Raw genomic sequence first — 17,998 nt, 5'->3', positions numbered from 1 at the left:
CTCTTATGTGTCAGAAGTGATTTGGCTGCTCAGAAACTACAAACCATGGCAATTCAGACCCTGAAGCCACCTTTTAAGCTAAAATAAATACAGCATACTGGAGGCTAGATGAGGATATGGTGCTATTAGTACATGAAGTGAGATTCCTGGCACTGTCTCAGTGGACTTTGCTTTAGGCCTAAGAAATATTTCCTATACGAAGTGGGGATATCAGGGTGGCCTGACACAGTGTGTCCACCATGTCCCCAGGGTTGATCTAGCTGATCAGACTCAGTCACTATTTTTCTTCCTTATTGTCCAAAGAATGCCCCTCCCAGAGCTATACATGATAAGAACCCTCCGTGGTAAGTAAGGAATGCTCTTAGTAAAGGGATAAACAAGTAGCCTGTGCCAGAAACTCAGAATGACCTAATTCCTCTGCAGGGGGTATATGCTTGGCCGAACTGTCAAGTCAGAGATCCCTACAGGAAAAGCATTTGAAACAGGAATGGAGTGGAATAACCACTCTGTCGTGAAGCACATCTTAGTGTACAGCCTCTTTAAGAAAATCCCTGATCCCACTGATAGGAGTCCAAGGTCCCTCACACGGTGGCTACAAGAAACACAAGATAAGTTCCTACATTCCCCAAATCACTTCAGTGGAACGCTAATAATGGTTGTTACATTTAACACAATTATACTTCCAGTAAGAGGATGTGCTTATCAACAGAGATAGAATATCTCTAATTCTCAGTTACAGAATTCTGAAAACTACATTCTAAGACAAGCTGGCCTCACTTAAGGACATTAACAGAAAGATCAGACAGAATCACAGCATAAATGAAAGGTACAGGTAACAGAGGATCTGAAAGAGACTGGAAACTAACCTTGTTCTTAGAGAACTGAAGCAAAAGCTTGTGAGAGAAAACTAGAGATGTGGAAATCTTATTAAAATCTGCACAGAGTTTAAAAGTGTTAATACACCAACCATTGATTTAATTCTATTCTCTTAAAACTGAAATGTTTACACTTCTAATTATTGCCAATAACATCAAGTTCCCTGTACCCTTCATGCAACAAGATAATAAAGGGGTGAATATCAGTATTTTGTTTTTCTTAGATCAAATTTTTAAAAGTACTTTTACGTCACTGTGGCAGAATCTACCTGACACAGCAGCTTTAGGTTAAGGTTACTATGCATTGTCAAACTTTTATTTCCAGCTCTGAGGGTCAGGGCAAGAGAAAGGATTTTCACTCGCAAAGCAGGGGAAACAAAGAATGAACAATTTGCTTTGGAATTAAATGAGATAGAACTCTTACATAGCGCTCCATCAGGGCAGGTAGAAAATATTTGATCCTTCCTATGTGCTTTATAAAATCATCTGGTTGCTTAGCAATTATAAATTGAGACTTTCTTTTTCAATTGTAAAAACAAAACAAATAAGAATCCACAAGTAGTGCTCGCTTGGATGGATGGATACTAAATGCAGCATGGATACTAAAATTGGAATGATACAGAGAAGATTGGCATGGCCCCTGCACAAGGATGACACACAAATTCGTGAAGCGTCCCATATTTTTATGTGTATGACTTAATAAAAGGGGGAAAAAAAGAATCTACAAGTAATTAAGTTTTAAAATAGTCTCCCTAATTATTAGAAGAAACTTAAAAAAAAAAATGCATTAGAAGAAAGAAGAAACATTCTATGCACATTCTCTCCCTATTTTCATAATGCCAAAAGGGGGACCTCATCTCTGAAGTCCACTTTAACTACTAATGTTTCATAGGAGTTTAACACTGTAATACTGGTCTGGTTCTTTCCACAGTGGTGGGAACTAAGCAGGAGCTGAGACATAGATCATTTGGTGTTCCTGAATCACAGGTGAAAGGAAAAGCCCTTGGACAGAAGTAGCTGGCTTGAGCTATCCATATGGGCAGACAGATCTATGTGGCACTTCTAGCTAAAAAACAGCAAGTGAAGAGGCACTTGAGCTAAGTCAAAAACGCACTAACATGGAAGAATGATAGTATTCAAGTTAAATAGAACACTTACATCAATCAAAAGCTATAAACAAATCATTTTACACACAAAGTTGTAAAATGACTGGGACACAAAGTTGTGCACAGTTGGGATGATCTATTGCACTTTGAGCTCACTACGAAATACTGTTTGCTTGTACAGCTCAGTGGGATCCCAAGTCCTTTTAATTCTATCACAAGCCTTACCTGCAAGCAGGTGAACAGAGTTGAAGCTCTTCTCCAGTTTACCCAGAAGTACAGTGAGAAAACAGTCTGAAGACAGAGAGTCCACATCTTGAGAGCTTTCATCATAAACTACAACCTTCTGGCTGCAATCAATGTCAACCTGAAATGCAAACATGAAAGAAGGGGAGGAAAATATTCTCCATAAACTACTGGTTAAGAAGGATCTCACATTTACTGGCACAGAAGCAAATAAATAATTCCTATTTGCGATTCATAATTTGAATAAAAATGAGATGAAATCAACTTACTTGATAAATGTAGCATACAAATGACTTAAAGGCTAATGAAAATCAACGTTTAAAAGGTAAAATTATGATTTCTGTGCAGATTGTGCACCGAACTCCTTGGTTTTAAATTCTTAACACTATAAAAGGGTAAAGTTCATACACCAAGTAATATGCAAAACAAACATAAAATCACAACCTAAAGAAACATTTAAAAAATGGTTTCTACAAAATAACAAAGAAATCTATTATTCGTCAGAATTAAAATGTGAGCTCATTTTTACTTCTGAAGAAATAGCCTTCCCTACCAAACAGAAGACATTTTGGTATTCTAGGAGTAAGTTTCCTTGAAGATAATATCCTCAAGTCTTGACCAATGACACGCCACATAAAATGTACCACTTATCACTGGTCCCTACATTTTCTCCAAAGCACTTGAAGAAATGACATTCCTGTCGGTAAATTTGTAGATAATATTAAATAATGTTTAGATTGGTAAAATAAATTTAGTTCAGCCATTAATAGGAAAACATAGCACCTATACAAATTAAAGCAAGTTAGCACTGCTGTATAGTTTAAAAATACTCTTAAATGTGACTATAGTTAGTAAATTATTTTAAGGTACCACAAGGTACTAAAATTTAAAAAACAACCAAAACTTCCTCAAATTACTTTCTCCACTTAAAAAGAAGGGCTTCAATTAAAATTATTCCCCATTCACTGTGTCCCTTTATCTTAAAAAAGCAAAGAAGAAAGCATTTATTTACCTTATGTTTTGCTGAATGCTGGATGAGCTCTGTAATTAACACTTTGTCCTGTTGCAACCTTCGCTTCATAAGCTTGGAGCAGTTGATATTAATGGCTTCCAAAATGTGGGATGTATTGTATTCCACAAATGGCCGGCTATCAATTAGCAGCACTTTTTCCGTTCCACTTTCCAGCAGAGCCACCAACCTCTCAGTAACAATTTGAGTTCCAATCATCTCATGGGCCATGACAACAATAAGTCCTCTTTTTCCACCTCCTTCTTTAATTTGCCACGATGATGTAATGGTGTGCTCAAAGGCTCAGCCACTCCATTGTACTAAAAATGTATGAGGTCAGGCTGGTGGTGACTGGCAGAAGGGGAGTTAAACCCATTTTCAGCGAGAGCCCTCCAAGTGAATGTCTCTTTCTCTTTCCCGTTGATGTGCTCTCCCAAAGGACTCCGTCCACAAAGCAGCCCCTCACATTTGATTCATAAAGAGATGACTGGAATAACCATTCCACAACAAAAGATGCTTTGGGGCAGCCAGTGGATTACATCATTCTTTACCTTTGCTCCCTCGCGCCAACAGCTTTACACTGGACTGAAAGCCTATGCGGAGAGAGAAAGACAGAAAACAAAACATGAGGTCAAAAGAAGAAGAAAGAGCATCAGATGAGAGAGAGCGTATGATTCATAATATTTACTCCATTAATCTAATTCCATCCTTGATAGACTGCTTCATTTGAACAAACAAACAAAAAGGACAAATAGGCATGGCTTCAGAAAAATGTGCTGGTGATAATTCAGTTTTACCTCAGAATGTAAAAACCCAAAGAACAAGACATATTCATGAATTACAATCACATGGGGCCCAGAACTAAATGACTCGTAGTTACTATTCCAAATGGTTTTCTTCCATTTTATTTGCTTAGCTCTTGAAAATAGCACAAAGAACAGCAGACTAGGACCAAGTCAGCATTCCCATGTTATAAGAACACAAAAATCTTTTCTGATGGCTTAAGAGTGACTGTGATGAGTGTGTGTCTGTGCACACACGTGCATACACACAATCCCACAGAAGGACCAGCACACAGACAGCAGCCCCTTTACATTGCCGCTACAGAGGACAGAAGATGCAGGAAAACAAGAGTTTCTATAAATTTCAGCTGCCTATTAAGGAAGAGGAGGGACAAAAACAGCTGATATGCTTGTCACAGCAACTGCTAAGTTAACCACTGGGGGCTGTGATGCACCCCGCTCCCCCAGGCAGTCTCAGGGGTGATCCTGGCCTGTCCTACCAGTGACCAGTTCTCTCCCTCCGTTCCTGAAGCCCTCCTAGCCTTACCCTTCAGTCTCTTGTGGTGCATTCTTCAAAGAAGCACTGACTCCCAGCCTTAAAAGAAATCTCACCTCTTAACCCGGGCCTCTTAGTCAGCAACCCAGACATACAGAACCTTTAAAGCTGGACCCAATGCTTCCCTGATCTTGCCAAACTCCTATAATCAATCATATCCTAATGACCACTAGTCAGAGTTTTGTGCTCATTCCTTGGACCTCACCTTGACCTTCAACAGTCTCAGATTCCTCTCTCCCCTAATCCACCTCCACTTATATGATATCCTCACCTACATAAAACTAGACATCTAGTGTCAGCATTCAACTTCTAGAGGATAAATGATTTGATGGCAGAGGTTTTGTCTTATATTTCTTCCACAGTGCTTTGCATATACTCAATTTACACTATTAGAGTAAGTACAATCCTCCTTGTTCCACAATAAATATCTGATTAACTGATTTCAGATTTGGATGGTAGAGTCTTCATTTCCTCATTTTCTACTGACAGTTTAGAAGCTGAAGCCTGGAGAAGAGGGAGCAGGGCACAGAAGGAAGGCGTTTACTTGTTACACAACTCGGGACAAATCACGTAACTTCTCTAAACCAGTTTCCTCAGCTACAAAGTATAGATATAATAGTGGCCTTATCTTCTCACTAAGTTTGTTGAGGACCAAATGATCTAATTTACTTACGTCTGTAAGTAAAAAAGCAACTACAGGGGCGGCACCTGTGGCTCAACAGAGTAAGGCGCCGGCCCCATATGCTGGAGATAGTGGGTTCAAACCCAGCCCGGGCCAAAAACTGCAAAAAAAAAAAAGCAACTACAGATCATATAGAGAAAGGAGGAAAAATGCTTAGAGATGCCAACGGTGAACAAAGCTTCTGGAATCTAAGACATCACTCAGAAGATAAAACAGATGTAATTCCATCTTCCCATAGCACAGCTGCAACCAAGCTGTGCCCTTTCTCACAGAGCCCAACACGCACGGAGTTAGAAGGCACCTGAGATACCATCTCAACCACCCGACAGTTTACAAATCAGCTCCATTTAACACATTATATATCTATTTCTTGTTTTCCAAGAAACAAGCTTCATAATGTATTTATTTTTAGTAAAGCTTTATAGTAACGAAGTACAAAAGTCATTTCTATTCTCGATTAAAAAAACTAGACCTGAGAATTTGTCCTAGTCAGTCAGCTAATAAACTTTTGCAAAGCATCTATCAAGACTCTGGCACTGAACTGCATCCTGACTGCTCAGTGACACAGTTCACAGCAACATGAAGGCCCTGTACTCAGATCGTCTGACTCCTGAACCAGAGCCTCTACTACTGGGTTACCCCGTTTTCCCTAAGTGCCTGTTCCCATAAAGGAGATGGACTGGGAAATAATGACGTGATTTGTCCACGAGGGTACCCAGGTGGCACAGAAAGTGGAAATCTGAGATCAAGAGCAAGCTGATTCCAACAATGGCACTGAGTCTCTGAGACTGATTGGCTGCTTTCAATGATTAAATCCGGATGGGACAAAGCAATTATCTGGGTTAGCGGATCAAGAGACAAAAGGAGGGAGAAGACAGCAAACAAACAAAAGTTGAATTAGGAAAGTTCTCATCTTTGCTTTCCTTCAGCCAAATCTCATAAGCCCAAAGACAGGCTATAGCACACAGTTCTGTGGAGTGGAAGATGGTCATTCTTGCCCAGAAAACCAGTCAGTAGTGACAGACACAAGAAGACCCTAACCCTGACCAAGTAAAGGTCTCATATGAGGATGCAACTGAAGCAAACGGGTGAAAGTGCCATGAGGAGCAAGTCCTACCCTTTCAGTGCTGTGCTCTGGCCAGCTGAAGCCCTTCTGGTTCACCTTTATGCCCAAGGTCTACCTTTCTGTAGTTCTAAATAGACGAGGCAAGAGGCAGAGCCCTGACAAGGGGTCGTGGAGGGAGAGATAACAATGACCTTAACCTCGCTTATTTACAGCTAGAGAATTTTGGTTAAATCCCCATCCTTAGCTACAACTCTACTTTTAATGTCTCTATATTCACTATTCTGTTTTTAAAATCTTTTGTACCAGGTAGGATTGAAAAGAGAATTATTTTATTGTTTGCAACACCACCAAGCTAACCTTACCCAAAATTTCTACAAGAAGTCAAAAGGAATAAAAATTCTTAGATTGAACCACCAAGTGCATATAACCAAACCCAGCCTTGCTATTTACCTATTAGCCAGTCTGTAAAGTTGTAATTAATCTCTTTCAATTTTTAATAGATAATATATTCATATGGTTCCAAAAAAGCCTTAAAAAGTATGTGTGTCACTTATATCTCAATAAAGGTGTTACAAATTATCATGACATCAAAATGCTAGCAAATAAATTTAAATTAAAAAAATGAATCTATTGGAAATACTCCTCCCTCGCTTGTCTTCCACCTGCCCTATCCCAACCCTGCCTTCCAACTTGTAACAACTATTGGCAGTGTCTTCTGATTTCTTCCAAAGTTATTTTTTTTAATAAATACAGAATACAACACAAATATGTATTTTTTCCTTCCCCTTCTTTGTTCTCGAATGGTTACACAGTATATACACTGTTTTGCATCTTGCTTTTTATTTCACTAACATAATTCAATTTTATTTTTTTCAACAATTAAAAAAGGAATAAATCGGGGCTCAATGGAGTAGGGCGCCAGTCCCATATGCTGGAGGTGGTGAGTTCAAACCCAGCCCTGGCCAAAAACTGCAAAAAAAAAAGGAATAAATCGATCAATCTTGCACATATGTACTTCCGGAACTCTAAATAATATATATAGAAATTCTTAATCTTAAAAGATAACTTCCTTCTCCCCCCTAAAATTACACCTGTTCAATCAGCCATTTACTGGGGCACCTAAAAGCTGCAGAGTAATTCATAATAGTGCTCAAAAGGTCACCAGATCGTTTTATGACACCCTAATGAAAAAGCACCCTTCATAACTGCTCTGGCCTAAAAGAAAGTTAAAAAGCGACAGTGTACATGCATGGAATTATGGTAATTATCTTTTAAAAGATACCTTAATGTCAGTAATATTTAGCAGAGTGAACAGTTGTAACCTTAACCAGGGCTACTAAACAAATAATTGCAAAGTATCCTACATTCAAATACAAAGAGTTTAAAAAACTTAATTGACCTGGGTATACGATAGGTTGAGGCAACACTGTAGTGTAACAAAATGACTATACAGATCAGGTGCTTAAAGAAACACCATTCCGGTTGGCTTTACATTTCAGCAAATGATTTATGTTCTATATTCTGTAACATTTGTTATTAACATTAGTTGTATAAAAACTTTCCCCTAAGTTTTTCTGTTTTTATATGTAATTTATTTTGTACTTTAGATTCCATTCAGTTACCAATAGAAATGTATCTATGACTTTATCATGGACTTTATTTACTGACATTCACTCTATATCCAACTTTCCACATGTATAGAATATTAATTAAGTATACTCTTGAATTAGTTATGTTTAAGAACTGTTAAGTCCTAAGCCTATTTTAATGATAAGCTGAATAAGTGGAGCCTGTTTTAATTAAAAGAACAATATAAAGTCTAAGCATATAAAAACCAGCATTTGGCATTATTAGCTAAAAGGAAACCTGTTATGTTTTGATTTTCTTCAGTACTTCCAGCCTTCAAAGTTAGTGCCTAATCAGAAAAAAAATTTTAAATTAAGATTATTTTTAAAAGATACTATTAAGCATCTTCTCCAATGTGGCACTTTTCTCTTCAATTTGCCAAACAGGAACCTGGTCTCTAGGCCAGTCACACTGGCACTGGATTATATCCCACTCAAAAAAAAAGATGAGAACCTTTCTCACACACACACACACACACCTCTTTCTCTTCTACCCATGGGTTATATATATTCTGCCAAGAGCAACAGGTCCCCTAAAACACCCATTCCAAGGCCTACAGCAGGTAGGGTGGAGGACAGGACCCATGAACATGACCCACGGTCTGAAAAGTCCACCCCACCAGCAGGCAGGGCTCTGGCTCCTTCTTCCATTTCAAATATTTCCTTTTACAAAGAAAAAAATTATCAGGAGAAAAAAAAAAGATCCTATGGCTATAGGATACTTAAAAGGCCTGTTCAGAGAGGAGAGGGATCTGGCTTTATTTGGTTGGGCTACAGCTCAAGTTCAAATTCTCAGGGAGTTTATGGACAGGATATAATCAGGTGAGAAGTTTACTTTTATTAAACTACAAGCCAGACTTACATTTTTTCCTACCAATAAAACTGAAGAAATGGGCATCAAGATAAACCAAACAGCCTTTCAGTAGAGCCTTAAATGCAGACATTCAATAACAACAAAAAAAAGAACAAATCAAAAGGGGAAAAAAGTAGTCTCAATGTCTGGAAACAAACAAGAATGAGGCTTTGGCTGTCTTAATTCTACAAAATTAAAGCAACTTTAACCTTATTTCATATGCTGTGGGTTAAACTTGATAGAAATTCTGAGGTCTGATATCTGGCAAATATATTCAACAAAAAAATAAAAACAAAAATAAAGCACCTTACCAAAGCCAAGAAGAATACGAACTTAGATGTGTTTTTTAATTGCCCGTTAATGTCTTGACTGCATTTTCTTACCCAAAAGTTATGGACACATATTCTGACAAGTGATGGCAATGATAGGATAGACTGCTGGAAGCAGAACTGTTTAGATGGTACTAGACATAGAGATAGCAGTTATTAGCACCGTGAACCCCAGCCACTCCTCACTGACATACAGCACCACTGGAAGCACCCACTCCAACCAGAGCTACAGGTTGTTTAAATACATCTCAAGGACTCACAGATAAAGGCTGGAATAGCAGTCATCCTTCAAAGACCAACTCAGATGCCTTTTCTTTTAGACACAGGCTAGCACAGGCATAGGCCCTGTGAGAAGCCTTCCCCAGGTTCCTGCTCAGGGCAAGGAGCACTGCATTCTTGGTTCTGATGAGCTCTTCCTGTTGATGCTAACCTGTGGCACCAGCTTCCCCTCCCTGACTCACCTGGGCTCTCCTCCTCTTTTCCCCTCCCCATGCTGCTCTTTCCCCCTGGCCTGTATTGATCCTAGACACACTCCCCCTGCCCACAGGCCCCTCACGCTGCACTCCATGCTTCCTCCTGGCACTCTGCCTGAAAACGGAGGACCTTGCCCACTAGGAGAAGGGCCTGGGTATGGAAGTGTCTTGAGGCAGTGGGAATGGAAAGCCCCCCAGATGCAAATGCTGGATAAGAGAGAATGTGGCTGGGGACTGGTTTAATTGGAAAGTCAAGGAGAAAATGTTTTTAAAGAATGTTTTTGGGTGGCGCCTGTGGCTCAAAGGAGTAGGGCGCCAGCCCCATATGCCAGAGGTGGCAGATTCAAACCCAGTCCAGGACAAACCCCACCCCCCAAAAAAAAGTTTTCAATAAAAGCAGGCTGTAGGCAGGAAAAGAGAGATTTAGACCAAGCTCAACAGCGGTCAGATGGGGATTAATTTTGCATCCTGGTTTTCTTGAGCATGTCTTAGACGTACTATAACTCATCAGACCTACTACAACTCAGTCAACTAAAAAGTATTCACTGGGCACCTGATAAGTGCCAGACGTGACAGTGAGAATATAGCAATTAATGAAAACTGTTCATTATATTTATAAATTATAAATGCATTGCTTGGTTATAAGTTAACCAGGCAAAAATTACTGACCTCCTGGAGCTTCTTATTTAGCAATAGGGGACACATAGAAGACAACAAGAACAAGAATAAAACATTTGCTATAACCAATGGTGATAAGTGCCATGGAGAAAATTAAAACAGGAAGGAAAGAAGAGGAGTGGGGGCAGGGGGTAACATTTTAGCCAAAGAAGTCAGAGAAGATCTTATCCTGATGGTATCATTTAAGATCATGAGAGAGGTGAGAGGATGAGCTGTGTGGCTACCTGGAAGATTAGGTTTGAACGTACTGGTCAAGATAATGTTGAATTGGGCAAATGCCATAAAAAGATGTGGCAGGTCCTCAGTTCTTCAGAACTATGGTTATATCTACTGGAAATTATTCATTTCCAGGACATAGAGACAGCAATTATTAGCACTGTGCTAATAAGCTTTTAAAACTGACTGATAAAATTGTCTTTTTCATATACAACATGGTGTTTTAAAGTACATATCTGGTAGAGTAGTTAAAGCTAGTCAATTAACAAGTGCATGACTTGTTATCAGTTTCGTGATAAGAAACTTATCCACTCCCTTGGCATTTTTAAGAATACAACATATCTTCAGGCGAAACTTGCTAAATGCAGAATACAAATGCCTACATACAGTAACTAAGAAAATGCCATGAAGGCTACGTTGAACAGTTCGATGAGAATATTTCAGATTGTATATGAAACCAGCACATTATACCCCTTGATTGCACTAATGTACACAGCTATGATTTAACAATAAAAATAAATTTAAAAAACAAAAAAACGAAAAAAAGAATACAACATATCTTTATTAACTGTGTCCAATAAGTCATTTCAACGTACTCTTCCTGTTTAACTGTAATTATTTATCTTGTAACCAACAACTCCTCAACCATCTTCTCCTCCCTAATCAGCTCGTCCCCTGGTAACCACCATTCTACTCTCTATTTATATGAGATCGGTTTCTTTTTCTTTTTTACCTTTTTTTTTTTTGAGATTGATTTCTTTAGATTCAACATATGAGATCATGTAGTATTTGTCTTTCTGTGCCTGGCTTATTTCACTCAACGTTCTCTAGTTCCATCTGTGTTATTGTAAATGACAGGAATGCCTTCATTTTTAAGGGTGAATCATTTTCCACTGTGTCCATATGCCACATTTTCTTTATTCCTTCATCTGCGGATGAATACTTGAGGTGAATCTGTGTCTTTGCTATTGTAAACAGTGCTATAATAAACATGGGAGTACAAATACTTCTTAGACATACTGATTTCATTTTCCTTGAATATGCACCCAGTAGTGGGCTTGCTGGATCATTAAAAGTTCTACTTTTAATATTTTGAGGATCCTTCGCACTGTTTTCTGATAGTGGCTATACTAACGTACATTCCTACCAACAGTGAATAAGGGTTCCCTTTTCTCTACATCCTCATCAACACGTTACCTTTTTTTTTAGAGACAGAGTCTCACTCTTGCCCCAGGCTAGAGTGCCACGGCCTCACCCTAGTTCACAGGAAACTCAGACCTCTGGGCTTATGGGATTGTCCTGCCTCAACCTCCCAAGTAGCTGGCATTACAGGTGCCCACAATAACATCCAGCTAATTTTTCTACTTATAGTAGAGATAGGGTCTCACTTTTGCTCAGGCTCAAGCTGGTCTCAAACTCCTGAGCTCAAGTGATCCTCCTGCCTCGGTCTCCAAGAAATAGGATTATTGGCATGAGCCATCACCCCAGCTTTCTTTTTACCTTTTTTTTTTTTTTGTAGAGACAGAGTCTCACTGTACCGCCCTCAGGTAGAGTGCCGTGGCGTCACGCGGCTCACAGCAACCTCTAACTCTTGGGCTTACGCGATTCTCTTGCCTCAGCCTCCCGAGCAGCTGGGACTACAGGCGCCAGCCACAGTGCCAGGCTATTTTCTTTGTTGCAGTTTGGCCGGTGCTGGGTTTGAACCCGCCACCCTCGGCATATGGGGCCGGCACCCTACTCACAGAGCCACAGGCGCCGCCCTCTTTTTACCTTTTTGATAACAGTGATTCTACAGGAATGGAGTGATATCTCATTGTGATTTAGATTTGCATTTCCCTGATGATTAGAGATGTTGAGCCTCTTTTCATATACCTGTTGGCCATTTGTATATCTTCTTTAGCAAAATGTCTGCTTAGGTCTTTCGCCCATTTTTTCAGTCAGGTTATCTGTTTTCTTGCTGTTGAGTTCCTTACACATTTTATTTTGGATATTAACCCTTTATCAAATGTATAATTTGCAAATATTTTCTCCCATTCTGTAGGTTGTCTCATCATTCTATTGACTTTATTCCCTTTGCTGTGCAGAAGCTTTTCATTTGATGTAATCCCACTTACCCCTTCTTTATTTTGTTGCCTATGCTTTTAAGGTGGGCAATGGAACTTTTAACTTCAGTATGAAAAATGAAAGTTTAATATAGTTTCTTCCTTAAAACTACAAATAGAGAAGCTGTGATACCCTATTACAGCATTTCCTGGCAAAGAAATGAAAAACACTAACAAGAGAGGTAACTATTAATGTTAATTCAATACAACTCTTGCAAACCCACAAATGTGTTGTATCTAATAAGAGAATCCTGGCTTTACAGCATAAAATGTAGTAAAAATATTAAAGACCTTTTAAGCAAGATGTATGTTTGAAAAAAAAAAAATCTATGCAACAAACAAGTAGTTTAAAGGATCTTTACATTAAAAATAAAAATGCTTTCAAGATGCTCTCCATTTCAGAAGGTGAATCAAATACTTAACACAAAGACTTTACAGGTCAGATTATTATATTCAAGACATTGGAAACACTAACGTAAGTTTATCAACTTTACCAATATGTACATTCCTTAGCTCACCTCAACCCCAGAACAACAAAATTCCAGTACAGGAAAGATTTGTTTTAATTTCCTGACACAGAGCTAAATTACTGAAGGTATTAAAACCAGGGTAAATGTCTGGACAATTTGGAATAACACTTAATGGGAGAAAGGTTTTAATTTAATTTTTCCAAAGAGGATCTAAAGGCTCTAGGAGCAATCAATGCAACACAATTAAAGATCACCAGCCTGGGTCCTCCTACCTACCCACAGTTGAGCCCAAGATCAGAGCACCAGTATTCTTGAATTTTATCTATTTATGTATTTATCTAATACAAAATAAATAAAAGTAGAATGCTGAACTATATATCCTCTGGAAGATAATTTCAAAATGGATCCCAAGAATAATTTCAAAGTGACTTACAAGAAACTACTTCAGGTTTCAGTTAAACACCCATTAAAAATATTAGGAAAGGCATAATTGCTAAGTCATGGAAAAAGCCCAAGTGCCCATCAATCCACGAATGGATTAATAAATTGTGGTATATGTACACCATGGAATATTACGCAGCCTTAAAGAAAGATGGAGACTTTACCTCTTTCATGTTTACATGGATAGAGCTGAAACATATTCTTCTTAGTACAGTATCTCAAGAATGGAAGAAAAAGTATCCACCCTACTATGAAACTAATTTATGGCTTTCATATGAAAGCTATAACCCAGTTATAACCTAAGAATATGAGGAAGGGGAAAAGGGAGGGGAGGGAGAGGGGAGGCTGGGCAGAGGGAGGGTGATTGATGGGATTACACCCATGGTGCATCTTACAAGGGTACATGTGAAACTTAGTAAATGTAGAATATAAATGTCCTAACATAATAACTAAGAAAATGTCAGGAAGGCTATGTTAACCAGTGTGATGAAAATATATCAAATGGTCTATAAAATCAGTGTATGGTGCCCCAAGATCGCATTAATGTACACAGCTATGATTTAATAATAAAAATAAATAAATAAATAAAAAGTGAAACCTGGAAAAAAAAATATATTAGGAAAGGTTTACTAGGGTAAGAATGAGACTAAGTAACTCATAAATTAAAACAAAGCCTGCAACACAGCATCATGCAACATGTAAAAATGATGGTATAAAAGTATACTTCTTGACAACCAAGGACTTGAATAAAATCAAGTCACATAGAAGTTATGTAAAGTAGCACCTCAAAGACCCATGTACGTACAAACACACATAAACACACAGGATATATATAAAATGCAAAAGACAGTTGCACTTAAGTAACTGAAGGTATTAGCTCCTTTGCCATAACTTTAGAAACTACACAAAATAATAGTAAAGGGAGTGACATACACTCAGGCCAGGTCCTGCTGTAGGCCTTATCAGGCTGTTAAGAAAAGTTTGGGTGTACAGGGTAAGAAGATGAACAAATACAATATATGGAAACTGATGTTTACCCTCAAGATAAAAGTTGAGTTGTTGCATCACAAAAGGACTTATAAAGAATTCTTTTAAATTGGGTGGCGCCTGTGGCTCAGTGAGTAGGGCGCCAGCCCAATATACCGAGGATGGCGGGTTCAAACTCAGCCCCTGCCAAACTGCAAAACAAAAAATGGCCGGGCGTTGTGGTGGACACCTGTAGTCCCAGCTACTCGGGAGGCTGAGACAAGAGAATTGCCTAAGCCCAGGAATTGGAGGTTGCTGTGAGCTATGATGCCACGGCATGCTACCAAGGGTGATAAAGTGAGACTCTGTCTCTTAAAAAAAAAAAAAAAAAAAAAAAAGAATTCTTTTAAATTGCAATATGTTTGAGAGGGGTGGAAGAAGAAAAAATATATATTTTAAATCACGTACTTGTGACTATAAACCTGGACTTTCAAAATAAATCAGTTGGGGTATGATTCATTGAATACAAAGGACTTCTGTGTACAAGGGGTTTATAATGAATTTTTAAAATTAATATATTCCATTATACTCTTAAAATATGTTTTAATTTTAAAAGTTTCCAAAATAAACCTACTTGAAGTACTACAAGTGCAATGACTTTCATTCCTCTCACTGAAAAAGTGCAAATTTCTCTAACAAATTACATGCAGTGGTTTTGTCACTATTCTCAACTCCTAAGTAGACATGCACAACAAGGCTTGAACACATTCCAGGCATGGCCTTAAAGCCGGCACCACACCTGCTTCCAAGGCCCTGGGGCTAAAAATAACTCTGGGGCCTCAAAAATGGGACACCAGCCAGGCCCAGGGGTAGCTGCAGTCCCCTTGCTCAGCTCTACTAACAGTAAAAGCAGGAGCTACAAATACAAAACTCTAAAATCACAGAAATTCCACCACAGGAGTCTTTCTCTCCATCTTTGTGCCAATCACCTACAACTTACGCCTACTCAGTTTCTTTGCTTTTTGAAGCAAAAAACTAGCCTTGTGAGTTTAGGTATTGTTTTTTAAAAATTGCTAAACTAGGGCTCAGGAGACCTTGTTCCTAATTTCAGCTCCTCTACTAAAATGCTAAAATGGCATATACAGTATCACTCGGTATCCTCAACCAAATCTGTGTTTTTCTTAACTGTAAAATGAGGAATTAGGTTACCAGTAATATCCAAGGATTCTTTCACTCAGAATATAAAGACATCTCTGCGTGTCTTAGTTCTCAGTAAAGTCCCCTAGCAGGAACAGAGAACCAGAGCCCAGACTCCTTTGGGTGTTAAGAGTTTATAATCTACAACACATAAAATGGGTAACTACGGGGCAATAGATTCACAACCAGCATGACAACTGTTCTAGATCATTGCTTTTGTGGTAGAGGATTTCCTCTCAAACAACTACTTCCACTCTGCCATCCCCTGGGCCTCCTCAACTCCACCAGGTAAGGGGAGTGGGGGAAAGGAGGTCAGGTCACAGAGGAAGGTGCTGCAACAGCATCACTGCTCATCACTCCAGGATCCCAGGCCTGCTAATTCAAGCACTGGGTCTGTCCTCACATTTCCCCTCCTGGGGCCCTGGGAGTTCATGGTAGCAGGAAGCTGCACCACGGCAAAGCGTCCAACAGTGACAGGCCAAGGCCTAGTGGGAGAGTTATAGTGAGGAGACCCGGGGCTGGTGGGGCGGCCAGAGATGGAAATCAGAATAGTCTCTGTCCTCATCCCTGGTTACTTTTTTTACTTTGTCCTTCTCATCTATCTTTTCACTGTAATTTGCTGCCCTCACATAATCTAACTACAGTTTCTGTACCCTCCTTTTGCCCTCAGAGGCTCTGCCGTTTCCTCATCTCTCTCCCTCTCCTCTTTATATTCATTAAGCCCTTATCATTAATTCATTTTCTGGGTTTGTTTTTTTTTTCTGGTGTGTATGTGTGTGGGGGGCTACCAAGGGCCTTGATGTACTGGTATTATAACAAGTAACCATAACTGTTCCAGACTGGTTTAAGGCAGTTACCAATGATTCAGATGTTTTATCATTTACCAACTTTAAAATCTTTTGTTACTCTAAAAATGTTTTATTTTGGAGGAGAGTGGCAAGATTTTCCAGTTTTGTATAACACAGTAGGTTATATTACATAAAGATTATTAATTAGGTATATTATATTTACATTATCCCTTAAATAGTCTGATGGTCTAAGATGCTAAAATTCAGAGCTCTAAACCTCATAGGAAGACAGAAATTCTCAGAAATTTTACACTAAATACATTTTTATTTAGAAAACAAGATCTGAATTATTTTATAATCTAGTGCTCAGATTCTTAAAGCAGAAAGGAACCTCCATCTCTGTAGATGGGCTTTGTCAAGAGTCTGCCCTGTCATCCCCAGCCTCAAATAAGCCATCAGTTCTCCTCCCCGCGGAACACAAACCCGACCCAGAAGGAACTGGAAAGAAAACTGAGAAAAGCCAAAGCAGAAAACTTTAAATAAGCCCCAGCCCCCAGTAACTCTTAAAAAAAAAAAAAAAAAAGAAAAGAAAAAAGAAGCTCCTATACAAGCTGAATAGCAAAATTAACAGTAATGGGCTATATTCCCCACAATAAGATAAATACCAGTGAGTCCCCTCTAGTGGGAGAAAAAAAGGGATTTTCCACAAAACACCTGCTTTACAATGAAAGTTTAAGAAGATGATGTTTCTCTTTGCTATTATTTTGCTTTTCTTTTTCTTTTTTAAAGAGGTTACTCTGTCTTCTTTGTACAGTACTAAACATGACTCTTACCACCTCTGGGTGTGGTATCAGGCAGCCTGCTAAAGCAGCAAGCACCTTCCTACCAAAGGCTCCATTCCCCACTCTAAAAAATACCAACATCTGGGCAGCGCCTGTGACTCAAAGGAGTAGGGCACTGGCCCCATATGCAGGAGGTGGTGGGTTCAAACGCAGCCCTGGCCAAAAACTAAAAAAAAAAAAAGTTAGGTCTCTACACCAATGCAGGGGACAACAGAATAGATGCCAAATTCTTGATGATTAAGTCGAGTAAATAGTAGAAAAATGACATTTTGAACAAATATAAAAAGATAATGTGCTAGTAGGATAAACAGCACGTTTAAGAGAAAGGCTCCCTAGACAATGTAACTTTCAAAAAGAATTTTAAGGGAAAACAGGAATGTGAGCTGACAGAGAAGAGAGAAGAGAGTTCCAGATGAAGAGAATGCATGAGCAAAAACAGAGGGACAAGCACGTCATGTAAAGATTTTCCTGTCTGGAGCACAGATTATATCAGCAAGTAACAAAACAACATAGTAGGGGCTCACTGGCAAAGTATCCTGAGAGTCAAGGCCATTTAAGCCCTCATAAACTTTATGACAACAACATGAGAACATTACTAGAAGAATTTCACTCTGGTAACTCTATTTAGAATGGATTGAAATGAGGAGAAAATGGAAGGAGCCTAATTAACTAGCTATAACGCATACAGTTTTAGTTGTC

The 17,998-nt window shown here is 38.9% G+C and overlaps 1 protein-coding gene and 1 non-coding gene across 2 annotated transcripts in view; one reads left to right on the top strand and one right to left on the bottom strand.

Annotated features, from left to right (window-relative positions):
* Positions 1 to 17,998, bottom strand: part of DUSP16 (dual specificity phosphatase 16) — a 95,204-nt gene that overhangs the window by 52,501 nt on the left and 24,705 nt on the right. The window contains exons 2-3 of the mRNA XM_053554832.1: positions 3,237 to 3,826; positions 2,207 to 2,345 (exon numbers count right to left, since the gene is read on the bottom strand). Of these exons, the coding sequence (XP_053410807.1) occupies positions 2,207 to 2,345; positions 3,237 to 3,464 (367 nt within the window). The 5' untranslated portion in view covers positions 3,465 to 3,826. The remainder of the gene's footprint in view (positions 1 to 2,206; positions 2,346 to 3,236; positions 3,827 to 17,998) is intronic.
* On the top strand, positions 1,457 to 1,560 carry LOC128562867 (U6 spliceosomal RNA). The gene has a single exon (XR_008373566.1). It is a non-coding gene; the product is annotated as a U6 spliceosomal RNA (small nuclear RNA).

This window comes from Nycticebus coucang, chromosome 12, assembly GCF_027406575.1.
Source record: "Nycticebus coucang isolate mNycCou1 chromosome 12, mNycCou1.pri, whole genome shotgun sequence".
NCBI classification, from domain to species: Eukaryota; Metazoa; Chordata; class Mammalia; order Primates; family Lorisidae; genus Nycticebus; species Nycticebus coucang.
This window is presented reverse-complemented; position numbering and strand designations above follow the sequence as displayed.